The 22,177-nt window shown below is 48.7% G+C and overlaps 1 protein-coding gene across 1 annotated transcript; it reads left to right on the forward strand.

Annotated features, from left to right (window-relative positions):
* Positions 1-15,556: 15,556 nt before the first annotated feature.
* Positions 15,557-21,410, forward strand: PTCRA (pre T cell antigen receptor alpha; the record flags this gene model as incomplete). Its single annotated transcript, XM_082848409.1, is given in 6 exon segments — positions 15,557-15,614; positions 18,215-18,244; positions 19,098-19,418; positions 20,270-20,314; positions 20,919-21,289; positions 21,291-21,410. Coding segments are annotated over 6 exon segments (945 nt in total).
* Positions 21,411-22,177: the final 767 nt, after the last annotated feature.

Raw genomic sequence — 22,177 nt, forward strand, 5'->3', positions numbered from 1 at the left:
ATGGGTGCAACCACCGTCGGAGGAAGTGAAGGGGGGCGTAGACCGTACCAAGCGGCCCAGAGAGCGGGGAGCACTGGAAAACATGTTCTGCGCGGAAACGCTTCACCTACTCATACACCACTTAGCCCGCCCCAGAGCCTCCAACATGGAATGCTTTAGAACACGGGAAGGTTTGCACAGAATGGAACGTGCCTGCCGACACGCCGATGCAGGCAAAAAGACCTGAGTTTGCACACTCGCCCGGGCACCGCGCACACACCTGCGTTCATGCATGCGCTGAGACTACCGCATAGCCATGTGGTGGGGGGAGGGCGGGGGAGATAACCTCCATCCCAGGCTCCAGAGCACCAGACAGAAAATAATGGAGGAAACATCTCCAGTGGTCTCAGGAAAACTGGAACAAAGGACACCACTGCAGAGCCTCGCCACTCTCTCCCCATTTCCTGCCGTCAGGACTATTCCAGACTTTCCCAGAGGGGAGAAGAGAAGATGAAGGCGGGCCAGGAGTGCTGCATTCCCTCCAGCTGCTTGGGAAGCCAATGCCAATAAAACCCAGGTTTCTAAGTTTATCGAAAGCTAGCCTGATCTGGCACAGGCCGCCTTAATCAAGTAAGCAAAGCTTAATTATGACTAATCGGACAAACTGGCAGCATCTGCCTCCTGAAGTGATGCACTGCAGGGACACTACAGGTGCAGGGACACTGCATCTCCTCTGTAGTGTTCCTGCCAAAAGTGTTCACTCGGAATCTAAACTGGAAGAAATGAGCAGACAAACCAAAGTTAGAGACATTCTGCAAAATGACTGGCCTGGATGCTTTATAGATGTTGATACCATAAAAGACAAAGACAGAAAGAAAAAGACAAGATTGAGGAACTATGTCAGACTAAAGGAGATGTGAAAAATGCAAACTGTGATCCTGTATTGGAGCAAAATGAGGGGAAAATCAGTTACAAAGGACATTTTACCCTTGGGAAATTTTGCATATACTCTGTATATTAGATGACAGTGTTACATCAATGTTAAATTAGGTGCACTAACTGTGCTTTGGTTATGTGGGAGAATGACCTTGTTCATAGGAGATACATGCTGAAGTATTTATGGGTGAAATGTCATGAGGGAGAGAGAGAGAGCGAGCAAATGTGGCAAAATTGCTAAGAGCTGGTGAATCTAAATGGTTTGAAATTTCTCAAGATACTTCAAAAACAAACGTATGGTTACCAAAGGGTGGGGGGGAGAGATAAATTAGGAGTTTGGGATTAACATATACACACTACTATATATAAAATAATCAGCAGGACCTACTGTATAGCGCAGGGAACTATAGTCAATATTCTGTAATAACCTATATGGGAAAAGAACCTGAAAAAGAACGGATATATGTATAACTGAATCACTTAGCTGTACACCTGAAACTAATACAACATTGTAAATCAACTATACTCCAATATAAAAGAAAACTAAAAAATAACTTAAAAAAATTTGTCAAGATGAAAAGTTGGAAGGGGTGAGCTTGAGAAGCCAGTCTGGAGGAAACTGACCAAATTAAGTGTTGTACATAACAAAGAATTTGACTGGCCTTTGTCCCTGGTTCCTTATGGGGAGACTAAATCCTTGGAATTTCCCAAGTATTAGAAGTGATATTCATGGTGGGCCTTGATAATTTATGCCAAGGAGGTGACTCATGGTGGCCCCTAAATGGTTTCAGGACTGGGGCTGGCCAGTTATGGGAAGAGGGTTGGGGCTTTGAGCCATGGGGAGGGAGGTCCAGGAAGGGGGCCTGGAGATTGAGTTCAGCCTCCAGCCAATGATTTAATCACCCATGCCGACATAATGAAACCCCTACAACAACTCTGGACACAAAGCTCAAGGACACAAAGCTCAATGGAGCTTCCCGGTTGGTGAACTCATCAATGTGTCAGGAGGGTGATGTACCATGGTTCCACGAGGAGATAACACAGAAGCCCTGCGTGCCGGACCTTCTCAGACCTTGCCCTATGTGCCTCTTCGTTTGTCTGGTCCTGCTGATTTGCATCTTCTCTATAAAACTGTAATCCTAAGAATAGCACTTTCCTGAGCTGTGTGTTCTGTGAGTAGTTCTAGTGAATTATTGAAACTGAAGGGGGTTGTGGGATCCCCCAAACTGTACCCAGTGAATCAGAAGTGCCTGTGGCCTGGGACCCCTCTGAACTTGCAGCTGGCACCTGAACTAAGAGCAGTCTTGTTGGGGATTGTGCTCTTGAGCTTGTGGGATCTGCGCTAACTACGGGTGCTTAGCACTAGAGCTGAATGGCAGCACTCCGTTTGGGGTTTTTAACCGAACACTGAATGAAGGAAGAACTCACCTTTCTCTCTGTAGCCTGCATCAGTTTCTGGACTCCCTCCTTAATCACCAGGTTCCCATTCTCAGATGTCCTTGGCCCCAGTTCCACTCCCAACATCCTACCTGGGGGACTCTGGCTTTCTGCTCCACCATTCCGACCAGCCAAGGGCAAGATGAAGACATCTTTATGAGATTAAGACCAACCTTGGGTGTCCTCCCAGGCTCAGTAAGGACCAAATTTCCTCAGAATTAGGGACAGTAATATGTATGTGTTTGGGAGGGCTTCCCTGGTGATGCAGTGGTTGAGAGTCCGCCTGCCGATGCAGGGGACACGGGTTCGGGCCCCGGTCCGGGAAGATCCCACATGCCACGGAGCAGCTGGGCCCGTGAGCCACGGCCGCTGAGGCTGCGCGTCCGGAGCCTGTGCTCCGCAACGGGAGAGGCCACAACAGTGAGAGGCCCACGTACCGCAAAAAAAAAAACAAAAAAATACGTATGTGTTTGGGAAGTGGGGAGTTGTCTCAGTGTCATCTTTTTTCTTCCCTCGCATTCTTTCATCTCCTGAGCACAAGTCTGTAGTATGGACAGGACAAGTCTAGGAATCAGGGGCTGTCAGGAGGGACCTCACACATCACTGAGCATAACCCTCTTATATACAGAGAGGTAAACCGAGCCTGTGAAAAGGAGTAACAGGGCTGGGGTGGGAACCTGAGCCCGCCGACTCGTAACCCAGGCTGCCTCCCCTTGATGGGGCACAGAGGCCCCTGCCCCTGTGGGCAGCCATTCTGAGTCTGTGCTCTGCCACAGATGAGCATGCAGAAGGCAGGGAGGCAAAAGAAGGAAAATCGAGTAAACCCACAGGCCGGGGAAGACACTTCCCATCCAGGCCCGTCCACAGCCTTCATCAGCGAGGACCTCAGAAGCCAAGAGGTCACGTCGGCAGGGGGTGGCAAGGCCAGATGTCAACCTCTAGGTGTAGAGACAGGCCCCAAACACCCCTGAGCTCATTTATAACCCATTAGACATCTTTCACCCATGATTTTCAACATTGCATCTCAATAGGAAACACACCCCCCTCATTTATTGGAGCCCAATTCATCCTTCAAAGGCTTCTCAGTGGGCCCACCCCTCCCATCGTTGCCATCAGAATGAACCGATCCTTATTCTACGCTCCCACAGTCCCTTGCTCATCCACATACTCTTAGGCCATGAGTCCTACACATCTAGTATCCCTATGTGCCCAGACCAGCACCTGCAGAGACCTAGTGCTCAGAAAATGTTAACTAGGGACTTCCCTGGTGGCGCAGTGGTTAAGAGTCTGCCCGCCAACTCAGGGGACACGGGTCCGGGAAGATCCCACGTGCCGTGGAGCAACTAGGCCCGTGCGCCACAACTACTGAGCCTGCACTCTAGAGCCCACGAGCCACAACTACCGAAGCCCACGTGCCTAGAGCCCGTGCTCTGCAACAAGAGAAGCCTGCGCACCGCAACAAAGAGTAGCCCCCTCTTGCTGCAACTAGAGAAAGCCCAAGCGCAGCAACGAAGACCCAACACCTCCAAAAATAAATAAACAAATAAATAAATTTATTTTAAAAAAAATTTGACTACCCTCAAGGAATGTACACTGTTACAATTATAAATTAATGTACAATAGTATGTTAAAGATTTATATTAGTATTACTGGGATGGGGCTGGAAAAAAAAAAAGAAAGAAAATGTTAACTAAATGCCTGCCTGACTGAATCTATTATTATAAACTCAAGGAGAAAAGACTGAATTCAACTCAATGCAAGCATTGGCTGAGAGCCTGCCAAGTGCTTAGTATACAGACCCCTGTCGTCAAGGGGCTCACAGCCTACTGAAAAGTCACAAAAGTAAATTATTATGATAATTATGATATACATGTATCACAGAATTTATTATATAAGTAATGCAGTATGGTGCCTGGTGTGGTAACAATGTCATGTGCCAACTGAAATAAGCAGTCCAGGACTTCCCTGGTGGCGCAGTGGTTAAGAATCCGCCTACCATTGCAGGAGACATGAGCCCTGGTCTGGGAAGATCCCACATGCTGTGGAGCAACTAAGCCCGTGCGCCACAACTACTGAGCCTGCGCTCTGGAGTCCACAAGCCAGAACTACTGAAGCACGCACGCCTAGAGCCTGTGCTCCGCAACGAGAAGCTACCGCAATGAGAAGCCTGTGCACTGCAATGAAGAGTAGCCCCCGCTCGCCACAACTAAAGAAAGCCTGTACACAGCAACGAAGACCCAATGCAACCAAAAATAATAAATAAGTAAATTTTTTAAAAAAATTCAGGGAGTAAAGGAAACCTCCCTGCAGTGGGGGAAATGCACCCAGGTAATGTACTGCGTGCAGAGGTATCACTATTACTTAAATTTTCATTGGAAAAAAAAAATGAAAAACAAAAATTATCATTGGGGGTGGCATGGGATGAAGTGTAGGGTACTGCATTGCTGGGGTGGGGAGATGGGAGATGGAATGGCTGTGGCCCTTCTTCACTATGGTGGGGAGTCATTTGGCTTCTGAGGCCTCTGGGAACATGTGCAGGGGAATGGAGAACTGGGAGTTCCCAGTGCCTGATGAGGAATGTGAGTGAGCAATTAGGACTCCTTGATGGGACCCTAAAGGAGTCCCTCACCTCCTACAGAGAGGGTTCATATGGCTGACTCAATACTCAGCCCTCTAGGGAATTCCTGGTGGTCCAGTGGTTGGGACTCCGAGCCTTCTCTGTCCATCAGGGAACTAAGACCCCATAAGCCACAGAGCCTGGCCAAACAGAACAAAGCAAAACAAAAAAACCTCAGCCCTCTAGGTCTCCTATGTTAAGGCGAAGGCATTGATGGGGAAGGGGTGGGACCCTGAGATGGGGACATTTGTACAGACATGGATAAGGCTAATTCTGAACTCCTAAATTCTTTTGAAGTGTCTTGTCTGTAGAGACAATCTCCTCTTGTCGTGATCCTATCTCCTGGGACATCAGCCTCAGAACCCTTCCTGCCTCCATCCCTCCTGGCCCCAGGCCCTTCATGAGTTAGATCCCAGTACAGCCTGGGTGGAGAAGCACAAGACCCACGCTAAGAGGAGAATGGCCCCAGACGGAAAGAGTCACAGGCCCTAGCAAACTGCCTTGGCAGGAGCCACAGGAGCATGTGTGGAAGAGGGTTTGAAGGGAAACACACCCAGGAGCGTGGAATGTAAGATCCAGTTTGGCCAAACTCATGGCCACGGATGCTCATCCAGGATTTGGGACTTCATGTATTGGCTTGAGCACCTGGGAGAGGAATTCATAGCCTGCTAGCTTGCTTAACTAAAGCCTGGACTTAATGGTAACCTAGAGTTCATAAACTTGAAATGCCAGAATTTCCCTGGCATACTATAGAGGAAGGAATCCAAAATCTCAGAGAGATGGGAATGCTGGATTGGATTTATTAGGTGCAATCTGCTTAGCCACCCCAGCCATGTATTTTAAGGGAGTCTGGAAAACACTCCCTTCACCAACGCATTAAGAAATGCATTGGTAAGGGCCACCAGAATCCTTGGCTAGCTCTGACGGCTGTCCTCTGTAGGCTGGAGATGTTAATGGGGGACTGGATACTGAAACTTAATTCCTTGATCTTGATGAGAATAAGGGTATCCTGGTGCGGTAAAGAGCAGATGGTAGTACTTAACAGCCAAAGGCAAGGTAACTACAATGACCCAGAATAAAGCATGGGAAAGAATGCTCATCAGGTGGACAAAGTGACAGGCGCTGGACCGCAGTCAGCCGTTTCCCCCAGGCACTCCAGGGCTTGTTCAGTGGACCCATGATGGCAGGGATGGAAGCTATGCTTTGGCTTAATAACATGGTCTTCCCCTCTCTGAGGCTAATCTGGCTGTAGCCAGTGCTGATTGACCATCCTACTTACAGCCTGATTGGGTACCATTCTCACCTGGTGTAGACTGATTTGACTGCCCCCCCCCCCCAGTGTGGATGGACTGTGCTTTATCCTCAAGAGAACAGACACAGGGGACTTCCCTGGTGGTCCACTGGTTAAGACTCCACGCTTCCAATGCACAGGGCATGGGACTGGTTCCTGGTCAGGGAACTAAGATCCCACATGCCGCTAGGTGCAGCCAATAAATAAATAAATACATACATACATACATATATAAAATAACGTATATAAAAAAAGAGAGAACAGACACATATTCTAGGTATGAATTCACTGCTGCCTACAGTACTTCTGTCAGTGCCACCATTTATGGACGTACAGAATACCTTATCCATCACCATGGCATGCCACATAACATGGCCTCCAATGTGGGCACACATTTTATAGCCAAGCAAATGTACAAATGAGCTCACACCCAAGGCATCCACTGGTCTTACCATGTACCCCATGACCCAGGAGCAGCTGGCTTGACAGAATGGAGGATTGGCCAGCTGAAGGCACAGTTAGAGCAGAGCTAAGAAACTACACCCTACAAGGTGGAAGCGCTATCCTACAGGATGCGGTGTATTCTTTAAACCAAAACCAGAATCGTATTATATGTAACTGAGAGGTGGGGGTAGCAGCAGCCTTTTCGCTATTATAGCTAAAGTCTGTAAACTACTGGAAGAACTTTTTTTTTTTTTTTTTTTGCAGTACGCGGGCCTCTCACTGTTGTGGCCTCTCCTGTTGCGGAGCACAGGCTCCGGACGCGCAGGCTCAGTGGCCATGGCTCATGGGCCCATCTGCTCCGCGGCATGTGGGATCTTCCCGGACAGGGGCGCAAACCCGTGTCCCCTACATCAGCAGGCGGACTCTCAACCACTGTGCCACCAGGGAAGCCCCTGGAAGAACTTTTGCTACCCATCCCCAGAACCTTGTCCTCAGGGAGTTTGGCGATCCTTAGCATTCGGGGGAGAAACATTTGCACTGTGGAATGATCACAGTATTGATGACTTGGAAGCTGAGATGGCCCTGGCCATTTTGGTTTCTCATGCTACTGAACCAACAGGCAGAGAAAGGGGTTACTGTAATGCCTGGGTTGACTAATCCCAATTACCAGAGAAAATAAGCTTGCTACCACGTAACAGAGGTAGGCACTAGAACTGGAACCCAGGGGATTCACAAAGTGCCTCTTAATAATCCTCTGCTCGGTTGTCCTGGTTAGCAGAAAACTTCAGCAACCCACAGTGTCAAGACTACCAAGGACTCAGACCCCACAGGAATAAAGGTTTGAGTCACCACCAGGTAAAGAACCCAGTCCCTGGTGGTGCAATGGTTGAGAATCCACTCACCAATGCAGGGGACACAGGTTCGAGCTCTCTTCTGGGAAGATACCATGTGCTGCGGAGCAACTAAGCCCGTGGGCCACAACTACTGAGCCTGCGCTCTAGAGTGCGTGAGCCACAACTACTGAAGCCCGCACGCCTAGAGCCCGTGCTCTGCAACAAGAGAAGCCACCACAATGAGAAGCCCTCGCACCCACTCACTGCAACTAGAGAAAGCTCGCATGCAGCAACAAAGGCCCAACGCAGCCAAAAATTTAATCAATTAATTGATCGATTAAAAAAAAAAACTGCCCAGCCAAGGTGCTGGTAAAGGATAAGAAGAATACATCATTGGAGGAAAAAGTAGGCAGCTCTGAATATGAACTTAGGCCTCATAACCCCCACTGTCCCCTGCTAACTTATGGGAGCTAATATTTTAGGTTTCAGTGGACATATGACATCACCTCCCGATGATATAGTAGCCAATGTGACCCAGTGTGTCCTCTGTGCTGGGGACATGGGTTTTTCTTCTGGAAAAGGCTAAGAGGAGCTTCCTGCGGATGCTCCAGATTCCCCCTCCCCCCTCCCCCCACAGCCCTGGGCCCCGGAAAGCTGAGTGGCATCAGAGGACTCCCACACCCCGCCACTTGGATTCAGCCAGTGAGGGACCAGTCGGGGGTCTGAAGATGGGAGGTTAGTGAAGACAGGGAATTTATTCTCGGCTTCCTTCCCTGCAGAATCAACACTACCTACAATGATGGAAGGTCACAGCTATTGTCAGGCACCCTCTCCACACAGCTCTCTCTGGCTCGGGGTTCCTGTCATCTGCTCCCTCCCCTCTTCAGACCTCAGGTGCTGACACCCCACTATTACTAACTATGAGATACTGCAGCAGCCCCAGCGATTTCTCCATACCCCACCCACACTTTTATAAACAATCACTTTATTAAACTCTCTTCAAAATTACCCATCAGTGTTCCTGCTAGGACCCTGGCACGTAGAGCATGTATTTTAATTAGGATTAGTTTTGGCAATGAGCAACAGAAAACCTAAAATAACAATAGTGTATGCAAGATAAAAGTTTGTCTTTCTTATATAAATTAAACTTGGTGTTAAGCAACCCAAAGCTGGTATGGTAGCTCCATGAAGATCAGATCATACTATTTTTTGTATCCTTTAAAAATTAACATCATAACAAAAGCTTTCCAATAGCATTACAAACTCTTTAGAAAGAATCAAGACTTGGCTCAAGTACCATCTTCTAAAGCACTTGTCCTGATGCTCATTCCAGCTCTAGAAGAATAATCTCCCTCTCTCAGAACCCCAGTTTCTACGCCTAAACACACACACACACACACACGCACGCACGCACGCACGCACGCACGCACGCGCTTCAGTCACGGCATCTGTCACACCAGAGTCCCTTATCTGTTTATGAGTCTGTCTCCTTCTTCGACTGAAGGGAGCTTCTCTTTTTGTCTTATTATCTCCAACCCCAATCTGTGGCATAAACACAGACCAATAAATGGGTCTGAATGAAAGGACATTTTAAGGCCTACAAAATATTTCATCATGTAAACTCACCCTAGATTGTTCCTTTATTACTTTAACATTGAACATTTAGGTGATTGTAGTTTTTCATTTTAAATATTACTGTAGGATTTTCATTTGATCAATGGAATAGGTGCCCCTGGAAGAGTCTTATACTTGCTATTTCATCAGACACAGGCATGCTGACCCCGTTTGCCCCTCTGGCTACAGTCTAATCAGATAGGTCAGATTTACACTCAGTAATTATCTGGTAATATCAGCAATCTTCTCTAAGAAGCCCTGCTACTTTTCCTTAATTTTCTTTTTCACATTCTATGTGGCTCATCTCAGTTTAACCACAGCCCTGGTTTTCTACCTGTGCATGTGAAAAAAGAGAGGAGAGGGATAATCTGCTGTGTACCAGGTACTCAGGTGTGCCCTCATATTTAATTGAATTCTCCCCAAAAGCTTGTGAAAAGAGTTTTGGAGAGACAGACCTGTAAACACAACCCTATAATGAACGCACAGTTCCACCACTTGCCTGCTAGAGAATCTTCCTCGAAGTAACTTCGTTTTTCAGAGCCTCCGTTTCCTCGACTGCAAAACCGGGATGAAAATACCTGATGTGTGGTTGTGAGGATTAAATGAGATGTCTGTGAACATGGCCTGGCTCTAGGTAGCGGGTCTGCAAATGACAGGTTCCGTCCCAAGTGAGGAGCTCAGAGCAGGGTTTCAGCTCGGGGATCTAAAGCCAGCATGTCGGGGCATCCTCACCGCCCTGGGGGAGGGCATCTTTAGGACCAGCAAGACTGTGGGGTCGGGGGAGATTCCTGGGGCTCCTGGAAGGAGGGAATTGTTTTAAGAGAGGGCAAAGAAAGCTTCCAGGCCGACCTGTGTCCAGGGAGCTGGGAGTGGGCCAGGGGAAGGGTAGCTGTCTCAGCGCGAGGGGGCCCAAGCGGGCAGCCGGCGAGGCAGGCGGCTGGCTGCGCGGGGTGGGGGTCTTCGGCTTTCTCGTCCTGGGAAGATCTTGAAACTCAAAAAAACGAAGCAAGCCGGAGAGCTCTTCCCCATCTGTATTGTGGTAACTGAGCCCGAGCTAGCACCTCCCCAGGCTGGAAGGCGGGAGAGTCGTTAGGGACACCTGCCTCTCTCCCTCCCCCGCCCGGCGGGAACCCACCGAGACTGCGCGCACCTGGGCACTCGCTGCGCCTGGGAACACTTGGCGCCGGAGGCCGCCAGGCTACCCCGCGGGAAAAGGGGCGGGAGCACAGCCCTGGCTGCAGGGAGTCCCTTAGGACACCGGAGAGTGCTATTGACATGATTATTAAAATAACCATCCAGAAGGAAACGGAGTGAGGCTGGCACCAAAATAAAGAAATCCGGGAGCCAGGAAGAAGTAAATCCGCCAATGTAAAAGACATTAACACGTAATAGAGAATGTTTTGCAAATAGTGGGGACAGAAAGGATTATTTATGAATAATCCTGGGATAACTGATTAGCTCTTCGGGGAAAAAAAAGAAATTTAGATGCACATCTTCTATAATACACGAAAATTAATTCAATTCCTGATGGAGTTAAATTGGGGGCGGGAGATTAAACTACAAGTGCACAAAAAGACAATAGAAGTAGGAATGTATCCATCCTTTGGAGGAGAGAGGACTTTCTAGGCTTGAAGGAATGAGATAAATCCCAATAGGGAAGATGGACATGTTGGTTCATACAAAACAAAACAAAAACAAAAAAACTGTGGGCTTAAAAAAAAAGTGAAATTAGAAGTAGTCAGTGAGGAGCTTCCCTCGTGGCGCAGTGGTTAAGAATCCGCCTGCCAAAGCAGGGGACGGGTTCGAGCCCTGGTCCAGGAAGACCTTACATGCTGCGGAGCAACTAAGCCCATGCATCACAACTACTGAGCCCTGTCGCCTAGAGCCGGTGCTCCACAACAAGAGAAGCCACCGCAATGAGAAGCCTGGCACCACAGCGAATACCCAGCGCAGCCAAAAATCAAATTAAATTTTTAAAAATACATTAAAAAAAAAAGGCTGGGGCTTCCCTGGTGGCACAGTGGTTAAGAATCTGCCTGCCAATGCAGGGGACACGGGTTCGAGCCCTGGTCCGGGAAGATCCCACATGCTGTGGAGCAACTAAGCCCGTGCGCCACAACTACTGAGCCTGTGCTCTAGAGCCCGCGACCCACAACTACTGAGCCCGCGTGTCACAACTACTGAAGCCCATGCACCTAGAGGCCGTGCTCCACAACAAGAGAAGCCACCGCAATGAGAAGCCCGCGCACCGCAAGGAAGAGTAGCCCCCTCCTCCCCACCTTGCTGCAACTAGAGAAAGCCAGTGCGCAGCAACGAAGACCCAACACAGCCAAAAATAAGTAAATAAATTAATTAAAAAAAAAAAAACTAGTAAGACACTAAGACTACAAGCAGACAACAGACAATACAGTGAAGGAAACAAGTAAGATGGGAAAATAATGTTATCAGAGAAATGAATACCATTTTAACCGAAGAAATTAAGATTTTTAATTTAATTTTATTTTTTAAAGAAATGTTAAATGCTGATGGGGATGAAGTGGACCTTTCATACACTGTGGTGGTTTTATACTAACATAAATTAGTACAACAGGTGTATCAGGGAAACTTAAAACACAGAGGCTCTGATGCTCAATCATTAGGGAAATGCAAATTGAAACCACCATGAGATAACACTTCACACTATCAATTATGATGGCCACTATCAAAATTAAAATTAAATTACCATATGATCCAGCAATTCCACTTTTGGGTATACACACAAAAGAACTGAAAGTACGATCTTTTTGTTTATTTCTTTGTTTTTGGCCATGCCACGTGGCTTGCTGGGATCGTAGTTTCCTGACCACGGATTGAACCTGGGTCCAGTGAGTGAAAGCACGGAGTCCTAACCACTGCACTGCCAGTGAATTCCCTGAAAGTAGGATCTTTTTTGCGGTAGGCGGGTCTCTCACTGTTGTGGCCTCTCCCGTTGCGGAGCACAGGCTCCGGACGCGCAGGCTCAGCAGCCATGGCTCACGGACCTAGCCGCTCCGCGGCATGAGGGATCTTCCCCGACCGGGGCACGAACCCGTGTCCCCTGCATCGGCAGGCGGACTCTCAACCACTGCGCCGCCAGGGAAGCCCTGAAAGTAGGATCTTGAAGAGAGTTTTGTATGCCCATGTTCACAACAGTTAAAACGGAAACAAACGTTGAGGGATGTCCACTGAGAGATGAATGGATAAGAAGCAAAATGTAGAATGTACATACAGTGGACTATTATTCAGCCTTTTAAAAAAATTTTTTTTTAATTTTTAATTTATTTTATTTATTTATTTTTGGCTGCATTAGGTCTTCGTTGATGTGCGCGGACTTTAGTTGCCGTGAGCTGGGGCTACCCTTCGTTGCAGTGCGCGGGCTTCTCATTGCGGTGGCTTCTCTTGTGGACCACGGGCTCTAGAGCACAGGCTCAGTAGTTGTGGTGCACGGCCTTAGTTGCTCCGCGGCACGTACGGTCTTCTCGGACCAGGGCTCAAACCCGTGTCCCCTGCATTGGCAGGCGGATTCTTAACCACTGCGCCACCAGGCAAGCCCCAGCCTTTTTTTTTTTAATGTATTTTAATTTGGCTGCGTTGGGTCTTCGCTGCGGTGCGCAGGCTTCTCATTGTGGTGGCTTTTCTTGTTGTAGAGCACCGGCTCTAGGTGACAGGGAGCAGTAGTTGTGGTGCATGGGCTTAATTGCTCCGCAGCATGTGAGATCTTCCCGGACCAGAGCTCAAACCCGTGTGCCGTGCATTGGCAGAGGAATTCTTAGCCACTTTGCCATCAGGGAGGTCCCTATTCAGCCTTTAAAAAGGAAGGAGGTTCTCACAAGTTACAACATGGATGATGAACTTTGAGGATATAGTGCTAAATGAAATAAGCCAAGCGCAAAAGACAAATACTGTATGATTCCACTTTAATGATGTAGTCAAAATTATGGAAACAGAAAGTAGAATTGTGGTTGCCTGGGGCTGAAGGGAGGAGAAATGGAGTGTTTAGTTTTGCAAGAATTCTGGAGATGGATGGTGGTGGTGGTTGCACAAGAATGTGGATGTACTTAATGCCACTGAACTTGAAATGGTTAAGATGGTAAATTTTGTTATATGTGCTTTACTACAATTTAAAAATTTTTAAGTTAAACAAATCCCCCCCGCAAATCACAGAGGCCTTTAAGCCAATTTTAAGGAAATAAGTATGAATTTGGAAAATACTTTATGACCAAAGATATTTATTGCCCCAAACTGGAAAACCCAAATATCTGAAAGTAAAGGAATAGCTAAATAAACTATAGTATATCTGTAGTTCTATGTTTTAATAATGTTTATTTTCCTGATTTTAAAAATAATACAGATTCATCATAGAAAATTTAATAAATGAACAATTATAAAGATGAAAATAAAAACTATCCAAAAGCCTAACATGCAGAGATAACCATTGTTAACATCTGGTCTGCATCCTTCTAGGAACAGTTATATATTTCTTATACAAAATTGGGTATATATTATCCATTTAAATTTGCATCCTGTTTGTTTAGACTTTCTGTATATGTAATTATGTATACACATATATAAAGAAGGGAGAACATTTATTGACTTCTTACTATGTATAGAGAATAATGCTAGAGCTGCTTCATGGATGATCTTGTTAAATATCACAGAACCCCTTTGAGGTATTATCATTCCCATTGTACAGATGAGGAAATGGAGGATTAGGGAAGTAAGTAATTTGTTGAAAGTCACACAACTCCTGAATGATAGAGTCAGGATTGAAAGCCAGGTATTCTGGCTTCACAGCCCACACTCTGAACCAAACTCTATTCTATATCCCAAGTCATTAAACATTCTTTTGAAAACATGTCTTTAAAAGCTGCTGCATAGGGACTTCCCTGGTGATCCAGTGGTTAAGACTGTGCTCCCAATACAAGGGGCCCAGGTTTGATCCCTGGGCAAGGAGCTAGATCCCGCATGCCGCAACTAAGAGCCCATGCAGCCAAATAAATATTTTTTTAAAAAGCTGCTGCATGGGGACTTCCCTGGTGGTGCAGGGGTTAAGAATCCGCCTGCCAATGCATGGGACACGGGTTCGAGCCCTGGTCCGAAAAGATCGCACATGCCGTGGAGCAACTAAGCCTGTGTGCCACAACTACTGAAGCCCACGCACCTAGAGCCAGTGCTCTGCAACAAGAGAAGCCACTGCAATGAGAAGCATTCGCACCACAACAAAGAGTAGGCCCCACTCACCGCAACAAAAGAAAGCCAGCGTACCGCAAGGTAGACCAACACAGCCCAAAATAAATAAATAAATAAATTAATTAATTTTAAAAAAAGCTGCTGCGTAATATTCACTAATATAAATACACCAAACATCATTGAACCGTCTCCTAGCATTGAACAATTAGGTTGTTTCCAATTTCTCTTGGTTTTTTAATATAATACTTCAAAGAATATTTTTGTGCATAAATCTTTGTCTTATAATGACTGAATCTCTTATTATTCCCTTAGGGTATATACTTAGATGTAAAGTTTCAGGGTCAAAATAACAGCTACAGATAAAGTTTAGTGGAGTCACTGAAAATAGAATTTATAAAGTTTTTTGCGGGGAGGGGGCCATACCCTGCGGGAACTTAGTTTCCCAACCAGGGACTAAACCCAGGCCCATGGCAGTGAAAGTGCCAAGTCCTAACCACTGGACCACCAGGGAATGCCCTAAAAAGTTTATTTTTAAGAAGAGGTTTGATATGACAGGGCAGGGAGTATGTGGGAAATCTCTGAAATTTCTGGTTACTTTTGCTATAAACCTGAAATGGCGCTAAAAAATAAATTCTATTTAAAAGGGTTGTAACTACATGGAAGTAAGTTTATTGGGCTTTTTGGCTATAGTAAGGCCAGCCATCAGAAAACAGTTCAAGCCCTGGCTCTGCCACCTGCCAGCTGTGTGGCCTTGGGAAGGTCACTCAATCTCTCTGAGCCTCAGTTGCCTCACCTGTGAAATGGAACTCACAGTTGTTGGCTGGATGGAATGAAGTGCTGTATGTTAAGCCCCTGACCTACCGTGAAGTGCTCTGGATCCTGTAGATGGCAGGGGCAGTGACTGGGAAAAGGCTTTGCACACTGTGAAGTGCTCTTCAGATGGGAGGGGGTGTGGCATCTGACTCCTGGTGTGGTAGTGGCACTCTGAGTTCCCTGGACCCGTGAGAGAGTGAGAGAATGCTGGGTTTGGGGGCCAGGGTGAAGGTGGGAGGGGCCCTTCACCTGGGGAAACGGCTCCGCGGTGGAGCAGCTGAGATGCAGCTGGGCCTGTGGCCTGCGAGGCAGTCCTGTGGCCGCCTCCTCCCCCAGCCCACAGCCCAGGTCTGCAGCTGGGTCCTGCCTCCTCTCAGGTGGGCCATGCCTGGGAATTGCCTGTTGCTTCTCCTGGCCCTCGGGTGTCCAGCCCTGCCCACAGGTGAGCGCCCTCCCTGCATCCCTCTCTGTGCCCCGTTAGTCTGCCCAAGCCTACTCCCTCACTCTGGGCGTCCCTAGGTGTGGGAGGGATGCAGGCAGGCAGGACAGAGGTACCTGGGTCCCCTGGGGAGGGTCTCACCAGAAGCCCATCATCCCCTTCCCCATTGTATTATACCTCCCAGCTATCTTGCTCTGGGGCCCCCAAGTCCTGCTCCCCTGGAGCCCACAGTGTTGGGAAGAAGGGTACTCACCTCTCAGAGCAAGCTGGACAGGTGTGTATGATGGGGGGGGTAGCCTGGCTGTGTTGTGTTATATGGGGTGATGGGGCACAGGCAACATGGTGAGGTCCCACCCTCCTTACTGTCCAGTCTCCTACCCTCAGGGCTCAGGGTGTCTCACGTTCACTCCCAGCTCCCCCTAAAAATGGGCTCTCAGAAGTCTCAAGCCCTCAGTGACTTCCCAGTGTATTGACCCCCGACCCCGATCCCGGTCCTCCAAAGATCAAGGCTGGAGACAAAGAAGTCAAATTCTGAGAATTCCAGCTTCATCTAGAAGCTTGTGCATGTTTGCATGTGTGTGGTGGGGATAGGTCCTTGACTTTGAGTTGGGGCATCTCCTTGTTCTAAAGCTGGCCCCCAGTATGTCACCACCTCGCCCTCGCTAGGGAGATAAACCACACCCATGTGGATGGGGAGAGCCCATGTCGGGAGGCCTGAGCTCTGGGAAAGAAGCAGCTAGGGTGAGGAGGAGCAATCCTGGGAGGTTTCATGGAGGAGGGAGATGCTGAACTCAGCTAGGGGAGTGTGTCTCTCTGTACAGCTGAGAAGGCTCAGGAGGTTGAGGGTCCTGGAGCTCATTGCCAGCCTTCTCTCCTCCCTTTGTTTGTGATGCCTTATCAATATTAGTATTGATACTTATCTGCCAAGGTGTTTTATATTCCTGATTTTTATTCTTCACAGCAATTTTACTGGGCTGGTGTTATTAACCCCATTATATCAATGGGACAATTAAGACTCTAAATTAAGTGGACAAGTCAAGAGTCAAATCAACTCTGACTGAGGACATGTCCCAGCCTTGGTCCACTGTGTCATGTAGCAAATCTTAGTCATCCTTCCAAGTGGGGTAGTCTGTGGGATTTGGAGTCACCGAGGTCTGAATTCAAATCCTGAGCGGGCTACTTACCATACTCCTGCTTCTAGGTCAGTTATTTGACCTTCAAGAAATCTTTTGTGAGGGAATTCCCTGGCAGTCCAGTGGTTAGGATTCTTCTGCAGGGGGCACAGTTTTGATCCCTGGTCGGGGAACTAAGATCCCACATGCCACGTGATGCAGCCAAAAAAAAGAAATATTTTGTGAGCACCCCCCCCCCCACCTCTAAGTTCCCACGAAATTCTATGGCCTCCCTTCCCGGCACCCTGGGGCATTTCTTTAGCCTGGCTGCACCTAACTCATGGTGTGAATTTGTTTGTAGGTTTTTTTGTTTGTTTGTTTGTTTGATTTATTTTATTTATTTTTGGCTGTGTTGGGTCTTCGTTGTGGCACGCGGGTTTTTCATTAGGGTGGCTTCTCTTGTTGCAGAGCACGGGCTCTAGGCACGCAGGCTTCAGTAGTTGTGGCACGCGGGCTCAGTAGTTGTGGCTCGAGGGCTCTAGAGCACAGGCTCAGTAGTTGTGGTGCACGGGCTTAGTTGCTCCGCGGCATGTGGGATCTTCCCAGACCAGGGCTCGAACCTGTGTCCCCTGCATTGGCAGGTGGATTCTTAACCACTGTGCCACCAGGGAAGTCCCTTGTTTGTAGGTTTTAACCTTTGAGATTTTATTTATATGAAAAGGTATCCAACTGTTCTTTTTTTTTTGGCTGCACCAAGTGGCTTGTGGTATCTTAGTTCCCCTACCAGGAAGTGAACCCAAGCCATGTCAGTGAAAGCACTGAGTCCTAACCACTAGCCCGCCAGGGAATTCCTGATGTCCAACTATTCAAAGCTAAGATTTTGTCACATATTAAATGAGTCATCTTTACCAAAAAGAATAAGTTTTTGGAAAATCAGGACTATTCTGAAAGATATAGGACAAATGTTTGCAGTACCCACATGACTTATTTTTGTTTTTTTAATTATAAAATAATACAGATGTACACTTTATTTAATTTATTTATTTATTTGGCTGTGTCGGGTCTTAGTTGCGGCACTCAGGATCTCCACTGTGGCATGCGGGATCTTTAGTTGCCGCACGTGAACTCTTAGTTGCAGCATGTGGGATCTAGTTCCCTGACCAGGGATCAAATCTGGGCCCCCTGCATTGGGAGCGCAGACTCTTAGCCACTGGACCACCAGGGAAGTCCCCGGACATACACTTTAAATGGGTGAATTGTATGGTACTTGAATTATATCTAAACAAAGCTGTTAAAAAATACTACAAACTTACAGAAAAGAACGGGGAATAATACAAGAAACAACCATGCATACTCCACTCAGATTAGCAAATAGTTAAAATGTTGCCATATTTGAATCAAATATTATTTAAAAGAAACAAAAAGTTACAGATACATCTGAGGCCCCTTTTGATCTCATTCCAGATTCTATTTCCTTCCCTTCCTCCTCAGAGGTAACCACTCTCTTGAGGCTGGCACAAGGTACTATAAGTATTTGTTTGCATCTGCTGTCTTTCTCATGGGACTGAGATCATTGAGAGCAGGGACAATATTTTAATTAATGTGTATCCCCAGTGCCTGGCACAGAGAGATTCACGTATGATAGATAAGTGACAGAAGGATGGAAGGATGGATGGATGAATGGAAGGAAGGAAAGATGGATAAATGGATGGATGGATGGATGGATGGAAAAACATATAGATGGAAAGTAGAAAGAAGAGATGTAGAGGAGATGGATGATGGAAGAAAGGATGGATGAGGGACTTCCCTGGTGGCGCAGTGGCTAAGAATCCACCTGCCAATGCAGGGGACACAGGTTCGAGCCCTGGTCCAGGAAGATCCCACATGCCGCGGAACTACTAAGTCCGTGTGCCACAGCTACTGATCGTGTGCCCTAGAGCCCGCGAGCCACAGCTACTGAGCCCGCGTGCCACAACTACTGCAGCCCACATGCCTAGAGCCTGTGCTCCACAACAAAGAGAAGCCACTGCAATGAGAAGCCCGCACACCGCAACAAAGAGCAGCCCCTGCTCGCCGCAACTAGAGAAAGCCCGCGCACAGCAACGAAGACCCAACGCAGACAAAAATAAATAAATAAATATTTTAAAAAAAGAAAGGATGGATGAATAGATGGGAGATTGAAAGGATAGAGGGAAGGAAGGTGGTTAGATAGGTAAATGCAAGGAGAGAGGGATGGATGAGTGGGTAGAAGGATAGATTGATGGTTTGTGGAAGGATAGATGGAAGGAGAGAAATCCAGAGGGAAGGATGTGAGATCCTGACCTGGGAGGGCAAGGACAGGCCTGGCCCCCTACAAGTGCGTGCTCTCTTGCAGGTGTGGGCAGCACACCCTTCCCCTCTCTGGCCCCACCAATCACACTGCTGGTGGATGGGAAGCAGCAGACTCTGGTGGTTTGCCTGGTCTTCGACGTTGCACCCCCTGGCCTTGAGAGTCCCATCTGGTTCTCAGCTGGGAATGGCAGCTCACTAGATGCCTTCACCTACGGCCCTTCCCCAGCAGCTGATGGCACCTGGACTAGCTTGGCTCAGCTTTCCCTGCCCTCTGAGGACCTGGCAGCCTGGGAGACCTTGGTCTGCCACACTGGACCTGGGACTGGGGACCACAGCCAGAGCACACAGCCTCTACAGCTGTCAGGTGGGGACAGAGCCTGGGCCCCTGTGGTTGCTCCCTGCCCCTTTCACACACCCTGAAACCAGGATATGGTGGCAGGGAGGGCAGAATCCAGGCCACGGGGGCATGAAGGGCATCTAAGTGCCAACCATCTAGGTGATGTGATGTCTGGGGTCAAAGGAGGGTGGCTTCAGGGCCCTGAGTTCTGGGATTTGAAACAGTGATATCTCATTCAAATCCAGGCTCTGATGCATGACTTGCAAGAGGTAATAATGTCTCCTCCCTCCTAGGTTAATATCTTTCTATGTATACCCAGGGTTAATATCTATATCTATATCACCCTAAATATGACACCCTGTTAGAATCAAACAATAATTAAATATTAAGTTGCTATCACTTACTTATTGTTTATTCTGTGCCAGGCACTGTTGTAAACACTTTACACTTATGAAGTAGGTCATATTATTCTCATTTTATAGGCAAAGAAAGGTTAAGTAACATGTCCAAAGCCAGCTGTTATTATTATTGACCAGATGACTTACTTTCTCTTTTTGAATTACGTTTGTTTTCTCAACCTCCAAATAGGAATGTTTGTTGAATAAATGTACTGCCTTCCAAAGAAGGCTGCTAAGAAAATTGATTCCTTGTCTAAAAGTGCTGAGGCATCTCTAGGGGCAGGAGGACAGCCAGGAGAGAGGGAGATCTGGGCCCCTCGGAGGACTTGCTGCAGATGGGCTCAGGATTCCCACTACGGGTTCATTTGTCCATTTATCCAGTGCTCCAAGAAGAGCTGCCCTGAGCAGGGCCAGGGCATAGCACTGGGGTGGAGGGCACAGCCCATCCCAATGACTTACTCCTTTCTCCTTGACTCGCAGGAGAGGCTTCCTCAGCCAGGACCTGCCTCTGGGAGCCTCTCAGGGGTGAGTACCAGGAACCAGGACCTCAGGCCCTGTTGGGCTCTGGGCCTGATGGGTCCCCTCAAGAGGCTGCCTTGCCGGGTTGGGGCACTGGCTAGCCTGGGCCTCTGTCTACCCCTGGGTCAGGTGGGGATAGATCCTCTGACCTCAGCATAATTCCTGGACGCCAGTTGAGAAGCACAGGTGAGAGCTAGCAGAAGGGTCCTTGAAGCTCTCCTTGGGCAGCTCAGAGGGATGGCCTCAGCATCCAAGCCTTGGGAGACTCTTAGGAGTCTAGGGCGCCTCGGAAGACAGAGCGGAGGAAAGTCCCACCCCCCGCTGGATGCAGTCATGAGCCAGGTTCTACTTCCCTACCAAACAGAAATCTGAGCTGGTGTCTCTCCTCTGCAACCCAATGCTAATTCCTGCCTGGCTTGCATCGCCTTGGTTGCTGGGGAATCAAATTAAATGAAGGCTAGGAAGGTGTGTGTTATTATCACCAGTCAGAGCTGAGGTTAGACACCAGGAAGGACGTCCCCTGGGTTCCCTCTCCTCTGGTGAACCTTCTCGCATGCGTGGGGCTGAGCGCCAGCCTCTAGGCCTCTGACCGGCTCCTTTTCTCCCGCAGGGACCCGGGGCCAGGCGCTGCGGCTCGCGGCGCTGCGGCTGCTGCTCTTCAAGCTGCTGCTGTTGGATGTGCTTCTGACCTGCAGCCGCTTCCGCGCCCCGCCCGCCGCACGGGGGGACCCGGCCCGGGCGCCTCGCCCTGGGGACCCCGGGCTCCCCGCGGCCCCGCGGGCGGACCACCTTCTCCTCCCGCAGCCTCCGCCACCGGGAGGATCGTCCGCAGACCCCACCGACTGGATTCGCCGCAATGATGGGTGGACCACAGGCCGAGGGCTCAGCCTGTCCACCCCGCCGGCGCTGCAGCCCCGGGACGGCCGCTGGGTTCACACCCGCCCTCCGGGTCGGGATCCCAGGAGCCCTGTCTGGGAGGAGGGGGCCGCCGGTGCTCAGGGCGTGGCGATCGGGACCCGCCCTCAGTATTCCTGCCTCCAGCCTTGGAGCATTTCTCTGCGATCTGCCTCCTCCAGCTGACCCGAGCTTCCCCTGGGGCTAGGCTCCGTCTCCCCACCTCAGACTGACGGCTTTCTGAGGGAAAAGGCTTTGTCTCTCCCATCAGATTGGAAGTCCCTGGAGAGTGGTGATTGACCCAGACACTGGGACATTTGAGGTGCTGATAACTGAGAACAATTAAAGGAGAACTTATATGACACAAGCAAATGAAAAATATTTTAACTCCTGTCTGCTCTGGGAGGAGGAAATTTGGCAGATTTACAGGAGGCAGAAATCTGGGAAGGCTTCCTGAGGGTGAGAGCCTGGAAACTGCAGAGTGGGGCTGGGGGTTGGGGTGGATGTGGTCCCAACTCTGTCTCCTTTCCTCATCACCAGGCATGGGGCAAGGCCCCCTCCCCCTCTCTGTCTCCTCACCCTCGCCCTGACCTCTCTGAGAGGTCAGGGTGAGGAGCCCATGAACCCAGGAAGATGGGGCGCTGGGCCTGATGTGAAGTCTTGTACAGACTTGACAGAAAAGAATAGGGCCAGGGGCTTCCCTGGTGGCGCAGTGGTTGAGAGTCCACCTGCCGATGCAGGGGACACGGGTTCGTGCCCCGGTCCGTGAAGATCCCACATGCCGCGAAGCGGCTGGGCCCGTGGGTCATGGCTGCTGAGCCTGCGCGTCCGGAGCCGCAACGGGAGAGGCCACAACAGTGAGAGGCCCGCGTACCGCAAAAAAAAAAGAATAGGGCCAGGATTCCAGAGTAATAGGATCATAACCACTGCCAAGAGCACAGATAGTAATTCTAAACTTATACATTATTAATCAAT

Source organism: Leucopleurus acutus (genome assembly GCF_964270905.1).
Source record: "Leucopleurus acutus genome assembly, chromosome: 10".
NCBI lineage: Eukaryota > Metazoa > Chordata > Mammalia > Artiodactyla > Delphinidae > Leucopleurus > Leucopleurus acutus.